Source organism: Vigna angularis, chromosome 3 (assembly GCF_016808095.1).
Source record: "Vigna angularis cultivar LongXiaoDou No.4 chromosome 3, ASM1680809v1, whole genome shotgun sequence".
Taxonomy (NCBI): domain Eukaryota; kingdom Viridiplantae; phylum Streptophyta; class Magnoliopsida; order Fabales; family Fabaceae; genus Vigna; species Vigna angularis.
This window is the reverse complement of record NC_068972.1, coordinates 9,672,968-9,697,174: the sequence shown is the minus strand read 5'-3', so window position 1 is coordinate 9,697,174 and position 24,207 is coordinate 9,672,968. Positions and strand designations below refer to the sequence as shown.

General features: G+C 32.1%; 3 protein-coding genes and 1 long non-coding RNA gene across 4 annotated transcripts; all 4 read left to right on the top strand.

Annotated features, from left to right (window-relative positions):
* The first annotated feature begins 1,552 nt into the window (after positions 1-1,552).
* LOC108324267 (ABC transporter G family member 21) lies at positions 1,553-5,844 on the top strand. The gene is made up of 5 exons (XM_017557172.2): positions 1,553-2,038; positions 2,232-3,039; positions 4,314-4,484; positions 4,574-4,752; positions 4,850-5,844. The coding sequence occupies exons 1-5, from the start codon at positions 1,805-1,807 to the stop codon at positions 5,501-5,503; spliced, it is 2,046 nt and encodes a 681-aa protein (XP_017412661.1). The 5' UTR covers positions 1,553-1,804; the 3' UTR covers positions 5,504-5,844.
* Positions 5,845-6,799: 955 nt separating this feature from the next.
* Positions 6,800-7,497, top strand: LOC108325625 (uncharacterized). Its single transcript, XR_001831851.2, has 2 exons — positions 6,800-7,094; positions 7,279-7,497. It is a non-coding gene; the product is annotated as an uncharacterized LOC108325625 (long non-coding RNA).
* A 5,282-nt stretch (positions 7,498-12,779) lies between these two features.
* Positions 12,780-13,785, top strand: LOC108325528 (membrane protein PM19L). The gene is made up of 3 exons (XM_017558611.2): positions 12,780-12,977; positions 13,091-13,268; positions 13,335-13,785. Exons 1-3 carry the CDS (start codon positions 12,851-12,853, stop codon positions 13,570-13,572), a joined length of 543 nt encoding a protein of 180 aa, XP_017414100.1. The 5' UTR covers positions 12,780-12,850; the 3' UTR covers positions 13,573-13,785.
* A 3,910-nt stretch (positions 13,786-17,695) lies between these two features.
* On the top strand, positions 17,696-19,983 carry LOC108324715 (trihelix transcription factor ASR3). The gene is made up of 2 exons (XM_017557647.2): positions 17,696-18,549; positions 19,426-19,983. The coding sequence occupies exons 1-2, from the start codon at positions 17,829-17,831 to the stop codon at positions 19,743-19,745; spliced, it is 1,041 nt and encodes a 346-aa protein (XP_017413136.1). The 5' UTR covers positions 17,696-17,828; the 3' UTR covers positions 19,746-19,983.
* The last annotated feature ends 4,224 nt before the right edge of the window (positions 19,984-24,207 follow it).

Sequence of the window (24,207 nt, the reverse complement as noted above, 5' to 3'; positions counted from 1 at the left end):
CTTTTATGGGAAAGACGACACTAATCTCCGCCACTACTTCTATTGATGAATCGGTACTTGACACCTAGAAAGTCTTTGGGGGAACCATGCTTTTTTCTTATACTTTCTTTTTTTTCAAACACACCCTCGGAAAACAGATACCCTATAAAGACAGTCTAAGGCATACAAGTGGTTTTTTCGGTGGTTATCCTACCTACATATATAAAAAGAATTTTCATGTGCTTTCAGTACAGGTTTGTTTGGTGTCCTACCCCATGTCTTCCACAGTAAAACAAGAGTCTGGGACAATGCATTGCATTCTTCATTTTTTCCCAAGACCAGTACATATAATTCAAGATATTTTATGTGTTGCTACCATGCATGTTGTTTACGGGTCAAAAGGAAAAAGAAAAGTAGAGCGCTCAAAGTAGAAGAGATAAGATTTTTTCAAGATAAATCTGTTAATGTTTAGCTGGAAAGGTAAACAAAAGAACCAAGATTGAACTTATTTTGAATAAGTTATAATGACTTCTGCTAAAATTCATAATTATCTTATCTTTTTAAGAAATTACTTTCGTATTTAGTACCATATTATGCACTTCTTATACTTACAAGACGTTTTTCTCATTTTAGAAGATTTCATGAAATATAGATTACTTTGTTTTGTTTATCCGAAGTTTACTTCACATTTATACGGATAATTGATGTATCATATGTAATTTTAGTTCGCCAGCTTTATTCTCGGGCAATTGCGTGTATGTAAAAAAAGGTTTTCACTTTTTACTTTATTATTCAGATATTTTCGGGTAGCTCTATCCAAAATAAAGTACATGCTCACTGACTTTGATTACACAATGACAAAGGTCGTCACTTCACATCTATTAAGGTAGTTCAACATTCATATCACAGCTAAGTCCGTTACATTTTTCGTTTTCTTTCTGATAGATGTATAAACTCCAAACTGCATATAAGAATAAAACAAAAACAAAAACAGAAACAGAAGTCCCCCAAGATCTAGCAAACATGCTTGATTGATGATTTATATATATATATATATATTTTATCTAGAACTTATATATAGAATAAATTTTAAAAATGTTACTGATTCTCTTAATGACCATGGTAAAAAATGTAAATAATGGAGTGGAAGCTGCAGAAAATGCATTACTTTGAGGACAAGTGGATATTATGAATTCAGATATTGGGCCCCGAAGCTGTTTTGATTATTAGTATTATTACAAACCTTTTCCCAGAAACTTTAAAAATCTGCATTACTTTTTTCACAGAAAAGATAAGGAATCAAATAAATGCCCTCCACACACGTGGCCGGGTTGAATGCAATGCCACGATATCCATCCATTCATCTACAATACATTTCCCGTTGTAAAGGTAAAACCCAAAAGGAAAAATAGCAGATTACCAAAAATCATTCCTTTTTAGTATTATTATTCTTATTATTAATTATCTTATATTTGAGCATAGCCAACAATTACAAAACAAAAACATTATTGAACAGCAAACAACAGTAGTGACAGCAACACCCAAAACAGTAGCCGCAGATGGTGGTCTCTCTTCCTAAGACTATATATTGTGTTATCGTTCAATCACATCCTTGTGTGCTTCTCGTGCCTAGCTTCCCCACTTTATACATACACCTGTTCTCTCATGTGACTCTACCAAGCTCTTCTTTCTCCTTTCTAGTCTTCCTTCCCTCTAATTCATACACACTTCAATCTCAGTTAATTTATTTTTATAGTGCTACCATCTTAGCATCTCTTTTTTCTCATCACTTCTTTCATTTCTGAGTGGATCACTTACTTCTGAGATGATGCCCCCTGAGCAAGAAACCTCTATTTCAGCAAACATTCCACCCATATCAACCCGACCAGAGACCAGCTCGGTCCATCATGAACCAGAAGGTTCTGCTACTAACAAAATCAAACCAAGTTTGGAATTGGATGATAATGGCATTCCCTCGCACCATCAGACTCAGCCAACTCCACCACCACCACCAAGATTATCCGTTCTTCACCAATCCTTGCGCCCCATTACCCTCAAAGTACTTATTGATCTTCTCTCTCTTCTCATGATATAATATACATGTGTGTGTATTTGTTACATTTGTTTTTATCATAGATAAGCTTAATCTTGATCAAAAAAAGACATTTTGCATATGAAGCATGAAATAAGAGATAGTTGTGACAAAAATATTTCTCTAATCACTGTAAATTGGTCTATCTTGTGCGGTGTAGTTCGAAGACGTGTCATACACTATAACCTACGAGAGCCAGAAGAAGAAGGGTTGCGTTTTACGTAATGAGTCCAAGCTAAGAAGAAAGGTGCTGAGCGGCGTGACCGGAGTAGCGAATCCCGGCGAGTTAACGGCAATGCTGGGTCCCTCGGGGAGCGGCAAGACGACCCTCTTAACCGCCCTGGCGGGGAGGCTTGCGGGAAAAGTGTCCGGCACGATAACGTACAACGGACACAGCGACAGCTCCTTCGTGAAACGCAAGGTTGGGTTCGTTCCCCAAGACGACGTGCTCTACCCTCACCTCACAGTGTTGGAGACTCTCACTTACGCAGCTCTGTTGAGGCTACCCAAGAGTTTGAGCAGAGAAGAGAAGAAGGAGCACGCAGAGATGGTGATCGTGGAGCTTGGCCTCACACGATGCCGTAATAGCCCTGTAGGAGGATGCATGGCTCTGTTCCGGGGCATTTCGGGTGGGGAACGGAAACGGGTCAGTATTGGGCAGGAGATGTTGGTCAACCCGAGTTTGTTGTTCGTCGATGAGCCAACTTCGGGTTTGGACTCCACAACGGCCCAACTTATTGTGTCCGTGCTCCGCGGGCTCGCCCGGGCGGGTCGGACCGTAGTCACCACTATCCACCAGCCTTCCAGCCGGTTGTATAGGATGTTCGATAAGGTGGTGGTCTTGTCTGACGGGTACCCTATTTACAGTGGGCGTGCGGATCGGGTCATGGACTATCTCGGATCCATTGGGTATGTCCCGGCTTTCAATTTCATGAACCCGGCTGATTTCCTCCTTGACCTTGCCAATGGTAAGTACTAAGTAGTACCACCAAATTAAGGATTCATAATATTTATTTATTTTTAGTAAAAAAATAGTCATGATCAAACATGATTATAAAATATATGATGTTATACATGTTTAAATTTTTACTGTCCAGAGAGTTAGGTTAAACTAAACATGATGATTGATTAGATTAGATTTAATATAAAGTATAGTGAGAAGTGTGTGGTGACATTAATGCTGGCCACAAATTTTTTAATATGTGGTATGGTGAGGGGAATTTGTTTCGAAAGTCTGTCAATGGGGCACTGAACATATCTTTATGACTTTGAAAACTGAAACGTTGATGTTTTTTTATTTCTGTGATGCGAAAGGAAATTTTGGGAGTTTGTGGATGTCAACTTCAGGAAACAAGATTGACTCTTGAGATTTTACACTTGTCATAAACTGGGTAGGTGAGGGTTCCTTTTCAGATTTTAAATAATGGAGGTGAATAAAGCTTGGGGATTTTATCTCTGAACTCATGAACCATTGTCAAGGCGGCGACACCTGGTAACAATGGCTCATTAGAAGCAGTAAATTGATAAGACTTTACTATACTAGAGAAAGTTATTCATCCCCTTTTGTGTTGGCATACATTGGTACTGAACAAACTTTATGTAATCTTTTTTATTTTATTAACCAGACAATAGTTATCTAAAAAATCTTAAAGGTGTTTGGAATGGTCCGATTCTTATATAGGGTGGTCTGATAAACTTTTTGTGAAAGATATAGGTGCGGTCTGGATTTAATTAGAGCTGATTTGTGTTTATTGTCTTTCATTTACCTTCAAATCTTTTTGCAAATATATTTCTATGAATGCTTGTGAAAAATTTCTTTTTTTCTTCTTTCATAAGTGCTCGTTATACTTTTTCTTCTTTCAATATAAAGTCGTTACTTTTACCCTCATCCTTGCTGCTGTGGTACTTTTTCTTCAAGGAAAAAGATGTTTCTGGCAGCGCAATTTTAGGCATCAATTTAATCAACAACCTAACACTCTTAAGCCAGTATTGTTGATCATGTAGCCATTCTACTTTAATTCTAAAATAAGATGAAACATTAAACTGAATTCACTAGAATTGCACAAGATATCTGAAGCACGGAAACAGTGATGATGAAAGCATCTTCACGCATGGTTGATGGTAGTCGTTGGATGTCTTGTAATATTTGGTCACATAAGTAAACACGTCTGTTGGATTGGAATTGAATTTGTTGAAAGGCATGGTGACGAGCTCTAATACTTTGGATTCTGTGGTTTGGCAGGCATAGTTGCTGATGTCAAACATGATGATCAGATAGACCACCATGAGGATCAAGCTTCAGTCAAACAGTACCTAATTTCATCCTTTAAGAAGAACTTATACCCTGCTCTTAAGGAAGACATTCAACAAAATAGCAGTGACCCTCTGGCTTTTACATCAGGAACACCTAGACGTAAGTGGAATTTTCTTGCTCTCTTAATGTTGACAAGAGTTAGTTATACATAACACCATGGCTAAATGGTCATTGCTTATGCCCGGTAGGCTCTGATAACCAATGGACTAGCAGCTGGTGGGAGCAATTCAGGGTGCTTCTTAAGAGAGGTTTACAAGAGAGGAGGCATGAATCTTTTTCTGGTTTAAGGATTTTCCAAGTCCTGTCTGTATCCATTCTCTCAGGACTTTTGTGGTGGCACTCTGATGCTGCACATGTACAAGATCAGGTATTTTTGAACTATATTCTTGTGTCAGTTATTAAAAACTCACTAGAAAGTGATAGCTTTATTAGTAGTACTGATAACAATATAACCCTTGTAACAGGTGGGACTCCTTTTCTTCTTCTCCATCTTCTGGGGATTCTTCCCTCTCTTCAATGCCATCTTTGCATTTCCTCTGGAGAGGCCAATGCTAATAAAGGAAAGATCTTCAGGGATGTACCAACTCTCCTCGTACTACGTTGCCAGGATGGTGGGGGACTTGCCAATGGAGCTAGTGCTTCCTACCATATTTGTAACTATTTCCTATTGGATGGGTGGTCTCAAGCCTTCGTTGGTCACATTTGTGTTAACCCTCTTGATCATGCTTTTTAACGTGCTAGTGTCTCAAGGCATAGGCCTAGCACTTGGTGCCATCCTCATGGATGTGAAGCAGGCCACAACTCTCGCTTCAGTGACCATGCTGGTGTTTCTTTTGGCTGGTGGTTACTATATTCAGCAAATGCCTGCTTTTATAGCTTGGTTGAAGTACATTTCTTTCAGTCACTACTGCTATAAGCTTCTGGTAGCAGTTCAGTATCCAATAAATGAAGTATATGAGTGTGGACCAGGGTTACATTGTAGAGTGAGAGATTTCCCTGCAATAAAGTGTCTGGAGCTTGGTGATAACATGTGGGGTGAAGTGGCCGCATTGACTGTAATGTTAATTGGATACAGAATTGCAGCATATCTAGCCTTGAGGATGGGGCAGCCTCACTGACTAAAAACTTAACAGATTAGAGACCATGTTACTTATTTCAAGTTTGGTTGTTCGAATCACCACCTCAGTCAGTGTGGTGATTCGATTCAAGTTGTAAGATGAATATCTTAAGCCCTGTTGATTAACATAAATGAAGCGACCAAAATTTGTTGAATATATATTCCAATTTTTTTTATGGAGAACAGGCAGCTGTACCAGTATACTCCATCTAGTGTATTAGTTATCAAGAGGGCAATGGTTTATTTCTGGCATCAAAAAGGTCATTTTGGATCTTCGTTGACACTGTTGTTATCGCAACTTGTAACGTATTATTAAGCAGTATGTATTTGGCCTTGTTTATCTATCCGACTAGCACTTTATTGCTCATTCTTTATGCAATTTCTTACTTTTACTTCTTTTCACTTGCATGGATTCATTCAATGATTTCCATTTTGAGGTGAAGTTGCAAAACCATATTTATCGTGTACTTATCACGATTCAGTGGGACTGGTTTTGATGATACAAATTTGTAATGCACGTTGAACTAAACGCGGGGAAATTACTTTTGTATATAGATAATAATATTTCAAGATTTGGTACTGTAAAAACTCCAGTTGATGATAAAAAAGAGAGTTAATGGCTTAGTTTAATGAACTACTTTAGGGTTCATTGTTCTTAAACTCAATATTTTCATGAAAGAATTTATTTTTGCAATGTTTCTTTTAAATAAATATGTAATGTTGTCTAAATCAAGGAACCCTTCAACATATAGAGTTTAATCTGTATATAAAAAAGAATGAATGCACAGATAAAGCCTTTTATTTATTATCCTGGTCAAGTTAAACATCCAATTTTGGCTTCCTTTGATCACAAGATTTCAACTTAAAACTAGTTGAGATGAATTTGTACAGAAAACTTAAAAATGGAAGCAGAGACAATATAAGAATTCTCAAGGATCATAACTTATTTTATATCAAATCAATCCATTCATTAACGGAAAAAGAAAGGCACAAACAATATTTATCTCTTGTTAATTCTTATGTCAGGCACGAATATTTTTTTCATTGCTTTTAACATATAAGGATAAGAACCAATTATCTATATCCTATAAATTGAAAAGGTATTTATATAGCTGTTATCAAACGAAGAAATACCAGTCTTCTAGAAGGCTTCTGATAAAACAGCATATGAATCATGCAGGCCTCAGCATGTGTAACCAAATTGTAGAATATGAATCCAATAATATCTGCTGCCTAACTAAGATAAAGCATAAGATGCTGCAGCATTATCCCTCCATTAGCTCATAGTTGAGTTTATTCCATTCCCTCGAGATATATGGTTTCTGACAATTTGGTGTAATTGGCGTATTATGCTTAAACTCTGCTATAAATTGATGTATGGTGCAGTGTTAAAACCTGAGGCTAGGAGAAGTGTTTGCTTAGAAGAATAGTGTAAAATGGCATCGCTCAAAGCTGAGAAACCTGTTGAGAAATCTCCTCAATCTGCAGGGCAGGTGAAGAAAGAGACTTCTGCAAAACCTAGTTCAGGCAATCCCAAAGCCCCAGCCTCCAAACCAGCTCCAAAGAAAACTTCAACCCAGACTAGGAAGAAGGTATTTATACATGCCATACAAATTCTTTTCAAGTTCATTTCATGTAATCATGTATCTCAGTTTGGAAAGTGATGAGTTCACACCATAGCCTACAACAATGAAAGCATGCATGCATGCATGAATGATCTTCCTTAATTGACTTCTCTATGGAACTGATCGAATAGTCTTTTTCATGCTTTTTCAGGGAAGCAGCAATAAATAAGCTGAAGATGTATGGATGAGTAAAAAGAATGATTTGGAATTATGGGAAGAGTTGATAAGGTTACTGTTATGTGGTGCTTTTCAAACATATGGTTTTAAGCAGTGCTACTGTTTATAGACTCTGTATTACTTGCTTATGTTATTTTCCTGTCATGTTGCAACCTGTCTTGGCCTGATAAATAAAAGATATCCTTATATTGTATGATCACGCTCATCAAGCAGAAATTCTGTTTAATTTTTATACTGTCTTTTTTCTCGCAATCATTACTAGAAAAAAAATACCTGTCATACGTCGTATTTTTTTCTTTTAGACTCCGTTTTTTTAATAAGGTTTAAATTACAAATAGTATTTTGTAGCAAAAAAGGTTTACAAAAACTATTAAGTTGTTGAAATGAACGAAAATAAAAATCAGTTGTTTCCTACAAAGACTAGCGTGAAAAAAAAAAATAAGACTCGCAACCGGTCCAAAAAGAAAAAAAAAATTGACACAGTTTTTTAGGCAACATTTTAATATAATACATGTGTCATCTTTTTATTGATTTATTATTTATTTAGTTATGTTGACATGTTCTAAAATTTATAAAAAAAATAACACGTATTTTATATTAAAATGTTCCTAAAATATTATAAAAAAATGTGTTAATATATTATTGTGAAAAAAAAAACTTAAACCGTGCATAGAAACTAATGCGAGAAAAAAGATCCGGTCATGATTTCCCTTGTGTATATCTGTAATGCGTTTTCAAGATGAAATTAAAGTAATGAAATTGATCGCGTAATTAAAAAAAAATTCTCTTGAACATTAGGAACAAACACATTAAATTTTAGTTTCGTTCTAATTAATTTTTAAACTTTATTTCTATAAATGAATATCTTAAATTTTTATTTCGTTTTAATTAATCCTTAATTTCTTTTATCCGTTTTACGGATAAAAACACCTCCAATTTTGCCTCAACTAATCCGTAGAATTTACGCATTTTGTAACCAGCTCGTCTTTTAATTTGGAGGTGAACAACTAGCAAAGAAATGCATCTCAATAATTTGTTCTGGTTAAATCACAATCATTTATTAGTATTTTTTAACAAATCTTTTTTGAAGCATTAAAAAAATATAAATAAAAATTTAAGTAGAAATTTTTTTATTGTTTCAAATAATATTATTTTTTAAAAATAAAAATTTAAACAAAACATTGCAGAATATTAAATTTTTTTAAAATAATTTCATATATCTAAATAAAAAATATAAATATATAAAATTTAATTTTGAATAATTCTTTAATATTTAATTTTTTCATTAATAACTTTATTCTGATTACTTCATTTTTTTTAACAGTATTCAGATAAATTTTAGTAATGATAAATAACTTATATTCTGTGTTTGTTATGATGATATTTAATAGTCATTTCATTAACTGGCAAACAAACATCTATTCTCATTATAAATTTAACAGAAAACATTTGTCATCTTTAGTATAGATCAATATGATAAAGAGTTGTTTTAGTTTAATTCATGTATTAAACTAATTAATATATATATATATATATATATATATATATTGTGTTTTTAATTATTGTGGAAATAAATAAACAGAAATAATTACAAATTACACTAAAGCGACTCCTTCATTTATGCAATTTAATGATATTAGAATATATCCATTTCATTCCATATACTAAAAAAAGAGTTTTGATTTGGTTAGAAATTAGATTAAAGTTTTGCTTTTGCACTTGGTCTTCTAAACATACTTTTCCTTCATGCGTAGTAAGGTTGTTGATCCTCGAGAAAACCCTTTCTTTCATCCAAGTATCAATTAAATTTCACTACAAAGATCTTTCATCACATGAACCCATATCGTATAACAATAGAAATTGTGCAAAAACTGTAATAAAGATTTTTGTTTTCACTTTCAACATCAATAATTAATCAATATTAGTCTTAGTCCATACCTATGACTAAAAGATATGAAGTTTCTTTTTATCAAATAATTGACTTCTACCACTTCCTTCTCATGGTACTCTCATTAGTAGTTTACACTTGCAAATGGAAAAACCTCCTAGATGGTCATTTCGTCATGCACCTCCATAAACTTCTTCCTAAACTCTATATAAACAAATTTCCTATTTTAGCCTTTCTGAATTGTACCTGAAAGTTGTTTTTTAACTTTCCGAGGATTATGCAATTTCGGAACTAATTTTCTTTTACAAAAATACTTATTCTATAATTTAAAAATTATTTATTTATAAAAAAATAAATTTTAAAATTTCAAAATAGATTTTAATTTTTGAATTGTGTAATTTAAAAATAAAAAAATGAAAATATTATAGATAGGTGCATGAAGAAATTTACAGAGGTCTGGGAAGAAACTGCCCCTCCAGACGGGGATGGAAAAATCAACTTAAGGCCCAGGCCCAATCAAACCAAACGTTAAAATTGACTTTTCGATGAGAGCAATTGCTTGTTGTACCCCATCAATTACTTCCTGAAGCCAATTAAAATAACAAAAATACTTAAATACCCTTCCCCATTGCATAACACCCCACTTCCATTACCACCGTCAGTGTCAGCGGACCGCTACTGAGAAGAAGAAAAAGAAATGCTAAAACAAATCTTTTTTGAAAAGGTTTTCTCGAAAACTATGTTTTGAAAAACTCTTTCCAGAACTCATTTCATTTCATGTACCGTACTCCAAAAAAATTTATTTCAAAAAGTATTATATACATTCTCGAAAGTATATTCTGAAAATCTATTTAAGAAAAGTTATTTGAGAAATACAGTTAGTTTCTATTTTCATAATTTTTCTCAAATAGGTCTTTTTATTTTGTCTTAATTAAAATTTTATTATAAAAAATTGGAACAATTAGTTCATTATCCTTAATTATGTAATAACACATGTTACTTCGTGAATTTTTTAAACATTTATTACATTTTTTTATTTTTTATTTTTATTTTTTTAATTAAAAAATTTGATACGTATCAAACAATATGTAACAATGATGGTCGGACATGATATTGGTCACTTGTTATTACATTAATTTCATAATTTTATTTTATCTTAATTTAGTCTTAATATTTTTTAAAAGTTAAACAATTTTGTTCTTCTCAAAATTTAAACAAAAATTAATTTGTATATAAATATTTACAAATATTTTTATTAAATATTTTTAACAAAACTAAATTTATTTATATTTATATTTATTTAATTATATAAATATTACTTATATTCTTTAAATATATTATAAGAGTTAAATAAAAACAGTTTGTTGAAGACATTTTTTGTGAAACCATAATTTCTTCTTCCTAAGATCTCCACGTTAATTCGGATTTTAACGAAATTTTTTCCAGCTTTTTATTTAAAAAAAATAAAATTTCATCTCATTAATTTTCATTTTTTTTTAACTCTTATAGATATATTTAAAAAATATAATTCATATGTAATAATTAACTAAATATAGATATAAATAAACTTTAACTTATTAAAAATATTTAATAAATATTTGTATAACATTTATATAAAAACTAAATTTTATTTGAATTTTGAGAGGTATAAATTTTTTAATTTTAAAAAAAATAAGACAAAATCGAGATAAAATAAAAGTATAAGAACCAAATTGAAACTAATACAATAACACATCATATGATCATTGACATGTGACACAATATGCATATGGCAATTTTTAAAAAATAAAAATAAAAATATTTAAAAGATTTTAAAAAACTCAAAAGAAGCACGTATTGACACATTACATTCTCTTTAATAATTTTGGTACAAAACTAATTACAAAAGCCTAATCATTTTAATTTTTTAAAATTAAAGATCTGAGAAAAATAAAAAAGTGAATAACTCATTTAAGAAAAGTCAACAGAAAAAAATAATAATTATGGAGTTAAAAATAATAATAATAATAATAATAATAATAATAATAATAAGATTCAAACTATCGTTAAAATTTTCAATGACATATGCAATAATAATTATAAAATTATAATTAGTAAGGTATTTAAATTCAAAATTATATGAAGAGTTATAAAATCAGAAATGGTAAAATCCTAATACGAATTATAAATTTTCTTTGAATTTTGTAAAGAGAAAAATAGATCCAAATTAAGTGAATTGATACCAATTCTGAATTTTCTAATTTTACATTTTAATTGAATTTGGATGAAGAGACACATTTGCGCCCAATATAAGTTGGTGAAGAGAATAAAAGTTTGTAAGTTACAAGTGTTTTACATAGGTTTTATTTTAATTGAAAATATGTACATTTTAATTACATTAATAATTAGTTGGATAGTATTAATTCTCAATACATATAATAACGTGAATTTTAATTGTATTAAATTTTAATTAGATTTAAGTTTTATTTAAATTAATTTCTTTCACCGAAAAGGTTAACAAGATAAAAAAAATCTACACATTTTTGTGATTTTACTTAATAAACCAAACAATTAAAATCCAATCGAAACAACTAAAATATGATATAAAGTTTTTTAGGAATTTTATGACTTTCCACTAAAATAATTTTATCCAAAGTGATAGTTAGAATTTAATTTTAACAATCATTAGTTTTTTCTAGGTGTGAGTACTTCTAGTATATGATTATAATTAAAAAGTAAAAATATAGTTTTAGATGATTATGTGACTATTCATTCAGTTTTAGTAATTATTAATTAATTAAAAGATCTTAACGGTTAGGACGTAACTACTACTAACACAATTTCGTAATATTTAATCCATATATCCTTTTATCAGACTCAAGAGTTACCGAAAAGATAAAGTAACTTAACCTTAAAAGTAAAACATAAAAAATCAAGCTTTCAACCTTGAAAAACGGTGGGTGACTTCCAAAACACAATACTTCAGATTCTCATAATATTATATTTTCGCAATTGGATAAGGATGTTTTTTTCTGGACTGAACATCTGCACAGGTGTTCAACCAATAGATATCCACACTGCACTGAACCACTCTGATAAATGAATAATACATCAACATACTTGCAAGAACTCTTCTTTTGTTTCTTTATTTGGTCAAAATCTTGCAAGAAATTCAAATACGATTTTATATTTCAGTTTTCGGACTTTCATGTGTGTTTCAAAACAGAAAAAAGATGCTGGCGACAATATTTTTTTGTACTTGTAAAATGTTTGAAAACACGAAAAATAAGCATCAAAGAAAATAAAAGTATCATTTTTAAGGAAAATAAGCATAATTTTAAATATGATTTCCAACAACAAAAAATCATGTTTCGGTTACATACATGAAAAACAAAACAAAACGTTTCTTTCTGGATAATGCACCGATTTATCAAACTTCTGGATTCGAATTTGAACAGAGAGAAGCAGATAATAAGAAAACACGACAAGTGTCCTGGTCCTGTGCCACCTGTACCCAAAACCAAACATGCAAGACTTTACTGGTTGACACGTGTCTTAAAAAACGTTTGGAGTCTCTATCTATATATATGGCTTCACAATGCACCTTACCCTTATCCAAACAAATTCCCCGACTTTATCTAAGAAATTTGAGTGAAAAAATCAGTAGCTGCTCTCAGCAATGGCCACAGTGGGAAGGAACGTGGCAGCTCCTTTGCTGTTTCTTAACTTGATCATGTACTTCATAGTTCTAGGTTTTTCTAGTTGGTGTCTGAACAGGTTCATCAATGGCCAAACTTACCACCCTAGTAAGCTCACACTTCCTATCTCTACACCTCTTTTTGTATTATTCACTTCATTGATGTTACAAAAGTACGCCCCATGGAGACTAAAACATTAAATCAAATGACCCTGCTTTCAGGTTTTGGAGGAAACGGTGCAACCATGTTTTTCTTAACCTTCTCTATACTAGCAGCGATTCTGGGCATAGTGTCAAAATTTCTGGGTGGCAATCACATGAGGACATGGAGGAGTGACAGTTTAGCATCTGCAGGAGCAGCATCGGTGGTTGCTTGGGGTGTGACTGCTCTAGCATTCGGGTAAAGCTAGCATGGGTATAATTAAGTTGAATATTTAGATAGGAAAATGATTTGAGTATGTTGCAGGTTGGCTTGCAAGGAAATAAACATAGGAGGGCACAGAGGGTGGAGATTGAAGATAGTGGAGGCCTTCATAATCATACTCACTTTCACACAATTGTTGTACGTGTTGCTTATACACGCAGGGCTATATAGCAGCAGATATGGTCCCGGCTACCGTGACAATGACTATCCTGTGGGAGCGACTACAGGAGATCCAATGCACAAGCCTGCGCCTGTTCCTGCTACTGGAACTCGTGTCTAAACTCCACTTCTCCTCTTCCATCATCATCATCTTCTATGCTACCTTTCTGCCTTTTCTTTTCTTTTCTTTTCTTTCTTTTTTTCTTTTTCTTTCCATGCCTAGAGTAACGCCTTCACCTTTGTTTTTTTTCATGTCAAAAGTCCCTTTCTACCATCACATTCTGTATATCAATCAATGCTTCTAATTTTATGAAATAATTTATGACTCTCGCAATCCTGGTGAAAATTGAAAATTTATAAGAGTATCATATGAATAATATAAATTAAAGATACATGCGTAGTAAATTTTTATGAAAATAATTATGATTATGACCTTTTTATTCAAAATCCTTTCAATCAATAAATATCTTAAAACAAATCAGACAACCAGAAACTAAAGTGCATACAAATATAATTAAAGAACTGTATATATCATCATTCTAGACAATTATATTTATAGACATACAATTTAAAAACTGTATTTAGTCCGACTTAAACGTTTTACATCTTCTCAAAATACTCAAATCTTTCTAAAATTCAGAAAAGTCCTTCTTTTTTTTTTTTTTTTTGCGTTGGAGGAAACAGTGTCTCTCGTCGCTCTTTGTTCACCGCTATACTTTTTTTTTTCTTCACTCTATCTTTATATCACACTAGCGTAACTCCTTAGTTCTATACTCAATTCAACGTCATGCTTCCTTTCCTGCATTAGCTTTATGTTCATGCCATCATAAGTGGCAGATGGAAATTGTTGCCGCATGAGACATGATGAGTGTAACGTTATACACTCATTACATCCTTGTGGGTTCTTCCATGTCGGAATCAAATTCTAATGCTAAATGATAAACTTCTACAAGGTTTGAAGGATGATCAACTTTGGAACAATTATTTTATTTTAAACAATTATTTCCATTTAATAAAAATTACATAAAAAAAGACAAAAATAAAAAATAAAAAATTATAAAATCAAAAAAATGTTTTCAAGCATTTTTAAAAAATATAAGTACTTGCGATCGTTATTACTTAATATTCTCTAACCTTTTTCTAATAATCAAATATGTTTTAGTGTTTAATATTTTTTTTTCTAAATAATAATTGAAAGATATTTAAATTGTGTTTTTAAGAAGTATGAGTATTCGTCTAATCGTCTTAATATTCTTTTTTTTCATTTAAAATAATTAAAAAATATTTAAATGTCTTTGGATGATTTTTGTAATTAAAAAAATATTTGAATGTCATTTCAAACTTTGGATGATTTTTGTTTTTTAAAATAATTAATCGACATTTTAAAAATATTAGTATTCGTGTGACCATACTTGTACGAGTACTTATTACTGTCTTTTTCTTTTCGATCATACCAAAAACACAAAAAAAGTATAAAATTTTCTAAAATAAAAATTATCACATTTTCAAACAAATAAACAATCATGAACTAGAGTAAAAGATACGTAGAAACAAAGTTACTCCTCTAAAAATCCAAAATTATCCATAAAGATTTTTAAACAAATTTTCCAAACAATTTTCTAAACAAACTTTTGAAACAGTTTCTCAAATAACTATTAATCTTGATTTCTTTTAGAAATAATTAAACATTTTGAAAACCACATCACTTTTGCATATTAAATATAACATAGATACTTTTGCATATTAAATATAAGGTGTTAATACCTTTTAGACATGTAACTGACTCCTAAATCTAGAATCAAATTTTCATATAACTGACTCCTAAACCTAGAATCAAATTTTGATAGATCTTTCATAGTTTTTCACTTTATCATTTCATAATAAACTATTGTGACAACTTTAAAATCTTTTTTTTCAAATTCATCTTTTTTAAGACATAAATAATGTTCCATATCTTCAAGTTCATCATCACCTGATGTATTAATTTGATGAACTTTACATATTGTTCCAACATGTGTCACTCACAGAATTGACATCCCATTAATTCTTCCATTAATTCTTCTAATAAACCATATTAGATGAATGTAGCACATAGTTGTTGATGGTTTTAGCTAGAGAAAAAAACATCACAGATGCATAAATATCATATACATGTTACATCATGGTGACGATACCGAACTCGTTCACTCATGTAAACATTAACCAATATGTGACGGAAGACTTATCTCAAGCTGACTTGCGGAAATTGACATCTGAGAAGGTTGAAAGTCCAACAACTTTGTCAAAACTAAGCCCTGGGAACATCAAAGGCACGTAAAGCGAAAGTAAGAGTCAAGATGGATGAATTGTGGTTCAAACTATAGCCGCCACACGATCGAACCAAATGTATGAAAGAATAAGAAGGGTTGTTGCAGTAGTAATGTGGTAAGCGAGAGAAGGAAATACAAGCTCATGTAACTAAAACAAAGACAACTTAAAAGTAAAGTGTTTTCGTATGGGTTCTTAGCATTTCTTTTTAAATAATCTCATCTAATTAATGGGTCACACAAATCCCCTATTTTCTTCCCTCACACAGGGACAACTAGATGCAAACAAAGGCTAAAGGTTACTTTCGATTTGAATCATCCAAAGTGCTCTCATCATATATACATTGTGATCCACAAACTAAGTTTGGGAGGAGACCAAGAAAGCATTTAAGTTAGGCAAACATGGCTGCATGAAAGAAGGAATTAATGCACAAATATTGTACAGAATGCAATAGTTTATATATGGATTAAATGTTGCGTATGTGATTGAATTCCTAGTACAATGGTGGATTGTATTGTACATGCTAGTAAGGTGGGACGGGATTGTACAACATTGAATATGAATATTCAAGCTTGCGCATCCCCCAATGAGAAGAAATTTTGGGAACTTCATAGGAAATGGTTCTAATGGCCTTGAGTGTCTCACAATTATATATAGAGATAACAAATATAGTATATCTTGTTGGCAAAATGTCATGCCAAAGGAGCTAATGCAAAAGCTTGATGCTTTTGTGACCATTGAAGCTTCCAAATCAATGGGAACTTGGGATTATAGTCATTTACTAATTAAAGATTGTTGGGACAACAGTTATATCTCATAACTATTGGGATACTATTGTGTAAGACCTACCACCATCTCAGACACTAGAAGAAGATTTGTATTTGAGCAAAATATTTGAGTATGTTGTCCAATGTGTCATTGTTTATCATCACCATTTGTTATTACAAATCATGCTAATTGTAAATGTTATATATATATACCTTCTTAGATAGCCATGGGAGAGAGAACACCAACGTTTGAAAATACTCGAGCTTTGAAAAGGAGGACTTTGAAGATTGCATTGTCTCTTCCATTTATACTTTTTTCAATATTTTACTAATTTTATTACGATTAAAATAACAAAATGTATTTAATCTTAAGAGTGGATGGTTATTCAATTCTCAATCGAGACCATGCCAATTTTATAATTAAAGAAACTATTTTCTCTACTTTTAAATATGAGCTGAAATTTATTTTAAAAATATATATAAGTAAAAGCAAACTATTATATATATATATATATATATATATATATATATATATATATATATATATATATATATATTTTTTTTTTTTTTTTTTCAAATATAAATAAATTTGAACTTATTTTTTTTATTTAGTATCACAGTTTTCGTACTACCTTCCATCTGATTTTTATTTTTACTGGTTTAATTTTTAGTATCAAGTTGAAAGATTCGTAGTTTTTACATATGATTACTAACTTTCTTAATTATTGTAATTTTTTTCCTCGTGTTCTCCAAATATGGTATAGAATAATAAAAATAAAAGGAAGGGATATGGTGATTAAAATAGTGTAATTAATTACAAAGTATAAGAAAAAGACACTCTTGGTAACATTTAATTAGATAAGCATGATTTGTTTTGTTAATAAAGGTAGTTGATTGTTGTATTAATTAGATGGGAGAAGGAGGTAAATTTGGGTGGGTACATGGTTTTAGCATGATGATTTCCATTTGGTGGCTGAGGAACTCAAGACTGGGAATGGAAAGAGATGAACTTTACTCCTTACAAAAGAGTACTCATCCAATTCCACAGTCTAGCCACGTGCAGCTAAACTGCGTTCCACCCCACTCCGCACGTGGCAGCATTCCATAACCGATGCTCTAAATCATTCACCTACTCCGCTCTCCACACAATCCTCAACACACAAATCTCACTCTCAAATCAAACACAACACCCTAACCATCAAATTAAAACATACACATTGTACACCACAAACTCTCAACTTCATTCATTTTTCACTTCTTCACTCCACCACTCTCCACTTCAATTTCATGCCAAATCAAAACCATGTCTGACCCTTCCACCACCCCATTGCCACATCCACCACTCTTGCCTGACCCCCACCGCCAACCCCTCCACCACCACCACCACCCCGTCCCACTCATCCAGGCCGCCGCTGCCGCTGCACCACCCTCCTCCTCCTCCTCCCTCGCTCGAGAATACCGCAAGGGCAACTGGACCATCCAAGAGACTCTCATCCTCATAACTGCCAAGAAGCTAGACGACGAACGTAGGCTCAAAACCCCACACGACCCCACCAGGCCTGCATGTAGCTCCACCGCCTCCTCCTCCGCCAGAACAAGCGGTGAGCTACGCTGGAAATGGGTCGAAAACTATTGCTGGAGCCATGGGTGCTTGAGAAGCCAGAACCAATGCAATGACAAATGGGACAACCTCCTCCGCGATTACAAAAAGGTCCGCGACTACGAGTCCAAATCACAACAACAGCAGCATCAACACTCTCACGAAATCAAACACTTCCCTTCTTATTGGACTCTAAACAAACAACAACGTAAGGAACAAAACCTCCCCTCCAACATGGTCTACGAAATCTACCACGCCATCACCGAAGTCCTTCAAAGGAAACAAACACAACCACAATCACAAACTCAAAGACAACCACAACCACAACCGCAGCCTCCGCTTGCATTAATTACAGACTCATCACCTCCACCTCTTCCACCACCTCCCCCACCACCGGTTAGCTCAACTCCTCCGGCGGTTTCAGGTATGCATTAACACTGGCATTAGCGTTAGCAATGTGCTACACAGCTCACACACACTCTCTTACACTTTTTTTTTTTTTAGTTTTCTTTTTGACAATTTTTGGATGTTGTGTTGTGTGTGGGTTATCGGTCAAACTTGCAGGGTCTGAAAACCCTGCCACACTTAATGGGACCCATTTTCCATCTTTTTTTTATCATATGGTACAATGACCTCCATGCTATTTTAAATACAACTTGGTTTACGACCGTTGGATGAAGCTGTTGAATTCATCCAACGGCGCATGAGGAGGGTGTGGCAGTGCGGTGCTATTGGTGGCATCTTACACCACGTTGCTCCACTGCACAAAGATTCTGCTCCCCATTAAAAAATTCGGGGAAAATGTTTTGGCTTCTATTTTTTTTTTTTCATTTCTATTAATTAAAAATAACACTGAGAGAAAAATAAAGGGCGCTACAGTACAATCATGCAGACCGGTGTGTGGAAGGGTACCACCTCATGATTGTCATGGATTTTGTGGGCTGTCCAAGAAAATAGATTCTAACTCGCTTAATCCTCTGGGTGTAATCATTAACACAATCCTTAATCCTTAATATTAACAAAATCTCAAATCTTACTCTAAATTAAACAAATAAATAAATCTTTTCCAAGTACCCAATGCATTCTCTCCTCTCATAACGCAACTCATGCAAATTAAATACTCATTAAATACCTTCACATTCTATTGGGGACTTAGTCTTTGTCACATGATATTATATATCCATCCTTCCATAAAATATAATAACACCATATCATATATATAGCTCTAACAATTAATGAACCTTAATGATAGTGATGTGACGGATATTGTGATTGTGCTGTGAAACATGTTTGATTGTAGAGAGGTCGGAATCATCAGGCACGGAACACAGTGAAGATGACGCCGATGATGGGTCGGAATCAAAACGTAGAAAAGTTAAAAATCTTGGTTCAAGCATAATGCGGAGTGCGTCCGTGCTAGCACGAGCTCTCAGGAGTTGTGAAGAAAAGAAGGAGAAGCGGCACCGTGAACTGATAGAGCTAGAGCAAAGACGTCTTCAGATGGAGGAAGCTCGCAATGAAGTTCACCGGCAAGGCATCGCCACCCTTGTTGCAGCCGTCACCAACCTTTCCGGTGCTATTCAGTCACTCATTAATTCTGAACGCAACGGCCAAAGATAATTAATTAATTAATTATAATATGAAAAATATAAAAATATATATGCTTCTATGCTTAGTTGTTTATTATTATTAGTAGTAGTGAGTGATTTATTGAAAATGGTATAATATTTATTGGCCATTCTTTTCTCTCTTAAAATTCAATTGTTGTGGTATAGTTTTGAGGAGATTTGGATATGAATTAGATTGCACATGTTGTATGTGAGCTAGCTTGTATGTGAAGGATGCTCCAATTCTTTAATGACCCTAACATTGGGACAGAGTTGATATGGTTATGTATATAATTTAATTTAATTGAATTTAATTTAATTATTGTGTGAGATTTGTTTGTTTGTTTGTCTAGTTATAGAAATCCGTATGTGGTTGAAAAGAAAAAAAAGAGTGAAATGGGCATAATGGGAATGGAAGGTAAGAGGGAGAGAGGGGTTGGTGACAAGTGTGGCAGATGGCATGGCAGAGAGTGGTAATCCATTATACTGAGAATGCAATAGAATTCTACTACTTCACTAGGGACAGTCAAAGGGTCTGAGTCAATTTCTTTTGACCACATAGGACAGGAACCCCACCACTTGGGCTTGTGTACCCTACACTTCTCTTCCACACTCTCACTCTTCCTCCTCTCATATACGCCAAAACCATGATAGACTCTCCTCAATGATAAACCCAACTTCCCAAAATGCCCCTCTTCGTCCCATCTCTCTCTCTCTTCCTGCCTAGTACAGTCTACAGTCTGCCTTTCCAGCCAGCATCTTTAACTCACCAATCCTATTACTTTATCACCGACGACTACCCACGCTTTTCTTCATATCACTCTCCTTTTAACCTCTTTTACCAACATAACAAACACCTATTATCTTATTTTTACCATCTCTTCTACATCTCCTAATCACACTTCCTAACAATCATACATTTCAAAACACACCTTCCTTGCAACTTTCAAGAGGATCACTGGATTCACTGTTAACAGGGTTTCTTTATGCTATACATACATACATTCTGGATATTTCCAAATATAAATAGCCAGGGAGCTACAGCCTTTTAAGCATCAAAAGGAAAATAACTCCAGGAATGAATCAAAATCATCCATCCTCTATCTAAACAGAACAATATGAAAATATTTTACAAACTACTATTCATGCAATTATTGTTTATTTATCCTGGGTTTGAAGAAATAAACAAAAGTGGTCACTCATCTATTTCTTTTCTTGTGATTTTTCCTTTATTAAAGGCTCTAATTTTCTACATTTTACCATTTTTTCTAATTGTTTTTTAATTTAATATTAAATATGGTTATTTAATTGTTTTCATTTTTTTATGTTTAGGATCAGTGAAGATATCACGAGGATAATTTCTTTTTATAGATAATATAAAAGGTTTTATGATAAAACATATTATTTTGGACAAACATTAAAATTTTATAATTTTGAGACTAATTGAATTTTGTTTACAATTAAAAACAAAAACTTTAAATTTCATATTAATACAAGAATTTTAAAAAAATTATACTTTAAAATTTATGTATCTTTTGTATTTTTTCCAACTCAATTGTAGTTGAATGTTGTCAACTTATTTAAAATCGAAAAATATTGTTGACATAATTCACACCAATATCAATTAAACAAATTTTAACTAATCTTGACTGAAAAATAACATAAACTTGGATAAAATAAAAAAATTTCATTATTAACTATTGTGTGATATTGATTTTTTTTTATTTGGTGGTAATTGAAATTAAAATATAAAGTTATTGTCAATGCTCCTTATTTCTACACTATGCAACTTGAATACAATGCCCTTCTTGCCAAAATGCATGGATTCCTTCTAGCAATAGGTTGCAAATGAGTTTAAATTCAAATATAATCTAGATGGAAGCTTTCAAAGACACAAGGCACACTTAGTTGCCAAATATTTTCATTAAACTAAAGGTTTTTTTTTACTATCTGTGTACAACATCTTTGTTTCAAACTAAGAAATGTGCTTCTGCAATTTGGGTTTCATAATGTCAAAAGTGCATCTCTTTGTTTTATCAAATGCAACAACAACTTCATAATTCTTGATGTCATGTCATTTATGTACTACAACTTGTTTTATTGAAGCTAAGTCACTTATTTCTAAAATTCATGTTATTTTTCTTAAAAGATCTTGCTCTTTTATGTTATTTTTCTTAAAAGATCTTGCTCTTTTATGTTATTTTCATGGTGTAGAAGTGTCTTTTACTTTGAACCATAACATTCATCTTTCCCACTTGTATTCGTTTTAGAGAAAATATGTTTATGGCACCACAACCAACCCCTATGCTTTTTAATCCTTAGCTCACTACACCAATGGTTTTTCATTTGTAATGGGAAGTGACTGATATGAGATAAGGGTTTAAGAACATTTTTACAGTTTTAGTAAGTAGTCAGGTTTAATATATTTTTTTTCCTAAGACCTTGTTCTCTTTTTTCTAAAATATTCTATTCACCATTAAAGCTTAATCGAATCTAAAATCATAGTATATTTAAAACATAAATTAGATTAGATCAATTTGTGTGTAAACTCATGGATGTGAAATCGTTTTGGAAAGGTCTTTCCCAAAGGGAAAATTTTGTGTCGAAATATACCGCGAAATTTGAAAAGGTGATTTGGTCACTTCACATGTTTTGGTGCATGATGAAATTTTCATGGTGCAGGAAGAAAATGTCGTGAAGTGTATATAATTCACAAAAACATGGCTAATTTTTAGAGGGTTTTTCTTGTATCTCCATAATTTTTAAATGATTGTTTTAATTTTCATAAACGTGAGTTTTAGATTACACATTTTAAAAATCTTTAGATTTTTAGAATAAACTTTCCAAAACAAGATTTCCAGAATGTTTTATGACATCTTGTAAAACGAGTTTTCTGAACAAACTTCTAACTAAACTCACTGTTTTATTCTCTTTTTCTTTGTTTTCTTCTTTTTCTTCCTCTCAAAGTCTATAAAGGTGACAGTAACAAGATCAATTCCACAAGAGAATTTCTTGCTTTTAGCATGGAGGTGCATTTAATAATCACGGCCTGCAGGAAGAAAACGCCTTTGTCGGGAAGTGGCCCACTAATATTATTCACGAAGGGCTTAATTTGGTCACATACCTATCTGGACTAGGAAATTCTTAATGAGCATGCAAATTTTAAATTGCATGTAATGAGAATTTTGTTTAATATGCAAGGTTAGAAATAGTTTAGTAATATTACGATTTCAATAATAAAATATTATTGGAGAACGTATCTTGAATTCGTTGCTTCATAAATGGAAAAATGAAAAATAGTATGGAAATAAAAAAATAAAAAATAGAAGGGCAAAGCACAACAGAGAAAGATGAAAAACAAAGTGAGATCCAGCCCCATATTAATGTGGATGCATTGTTTGATATAATGTGAGTGTGACAAATGTTGATGATGCAGTTGAAACAAACACAATGACACCAAAACATGAGCTGGTGACAACAACAATGCTGCTCTGTTCCACATGTCTTTATTACTTAAAAAATACAGATTCATCGCAGTCTTCTTCTTCGCAAAAAGCTAATGGTGCCAACAATTAACTTACTCATGGTAGTACAACAAATTAAAGTTATTATATTTACAAATTTTGTCTAACTACTTTTAAAATCTAAACGTTATTTTAATTAAAAATTTTCCTTAAAATTACAAATACTCAACTCTATAAAATTATTGATTGAAAAATGACTATAGATAATTAATTACGTCTATAATTATTCATCAATTGAAAACTCTTTTTTAAAACTAAAGTTTTTCATTAAGATAAAATTATATTTTTGAACTTTAAATCTAATTTTAACTTCAGAAAATTAACGATTCAGTAACAAATATCGTTAAAATAAATTTTTAGGTTAAAAAATGAATTTAAAATTTAATTTAACTTTATAAAATGATATTTACGTTATATATATAATCTAAATTAATCTCATCTTAGCAACAATAATTTGAAAAAAAAAAGACTAAAACAACTTTTTTCTGGCCACCAAATTTTCAAAAACAAAGTTTAGAAAAGAAAAACTTTTAAATTTAATTTCTGGAGATAAAAAAAATATATTTTTAGATTAAGAGACTAACACAAATCTTTAAAATTTTCAAATTTTAAAAAGAAAAGACATTTATCTTAAATATCAGGGATTTAATCAATAGTTAAAAAATAAATAAAAATAGTTCATAATGAAAGTTATGTAACTGCCATTAAAATAATATAAGAGCATAGGTTATATAATAAAATGTAAATTTTCAATACAAAGTAGTAGGTAATAGATATTATAGTTGAAATTATGGTTTTGTTATTTCTTCAAACTTAAGCCATTAACACTATAGTTTCTTCGAATCTAAGCTTGGTGAGATAGATGTGCTTACAAAAGATAAGGACAAGGGTTGGTGTGTGGTCCTGCAAACATTCGAAATAGTTGAAGGTTTAGCAATGAGTCAAATAAGA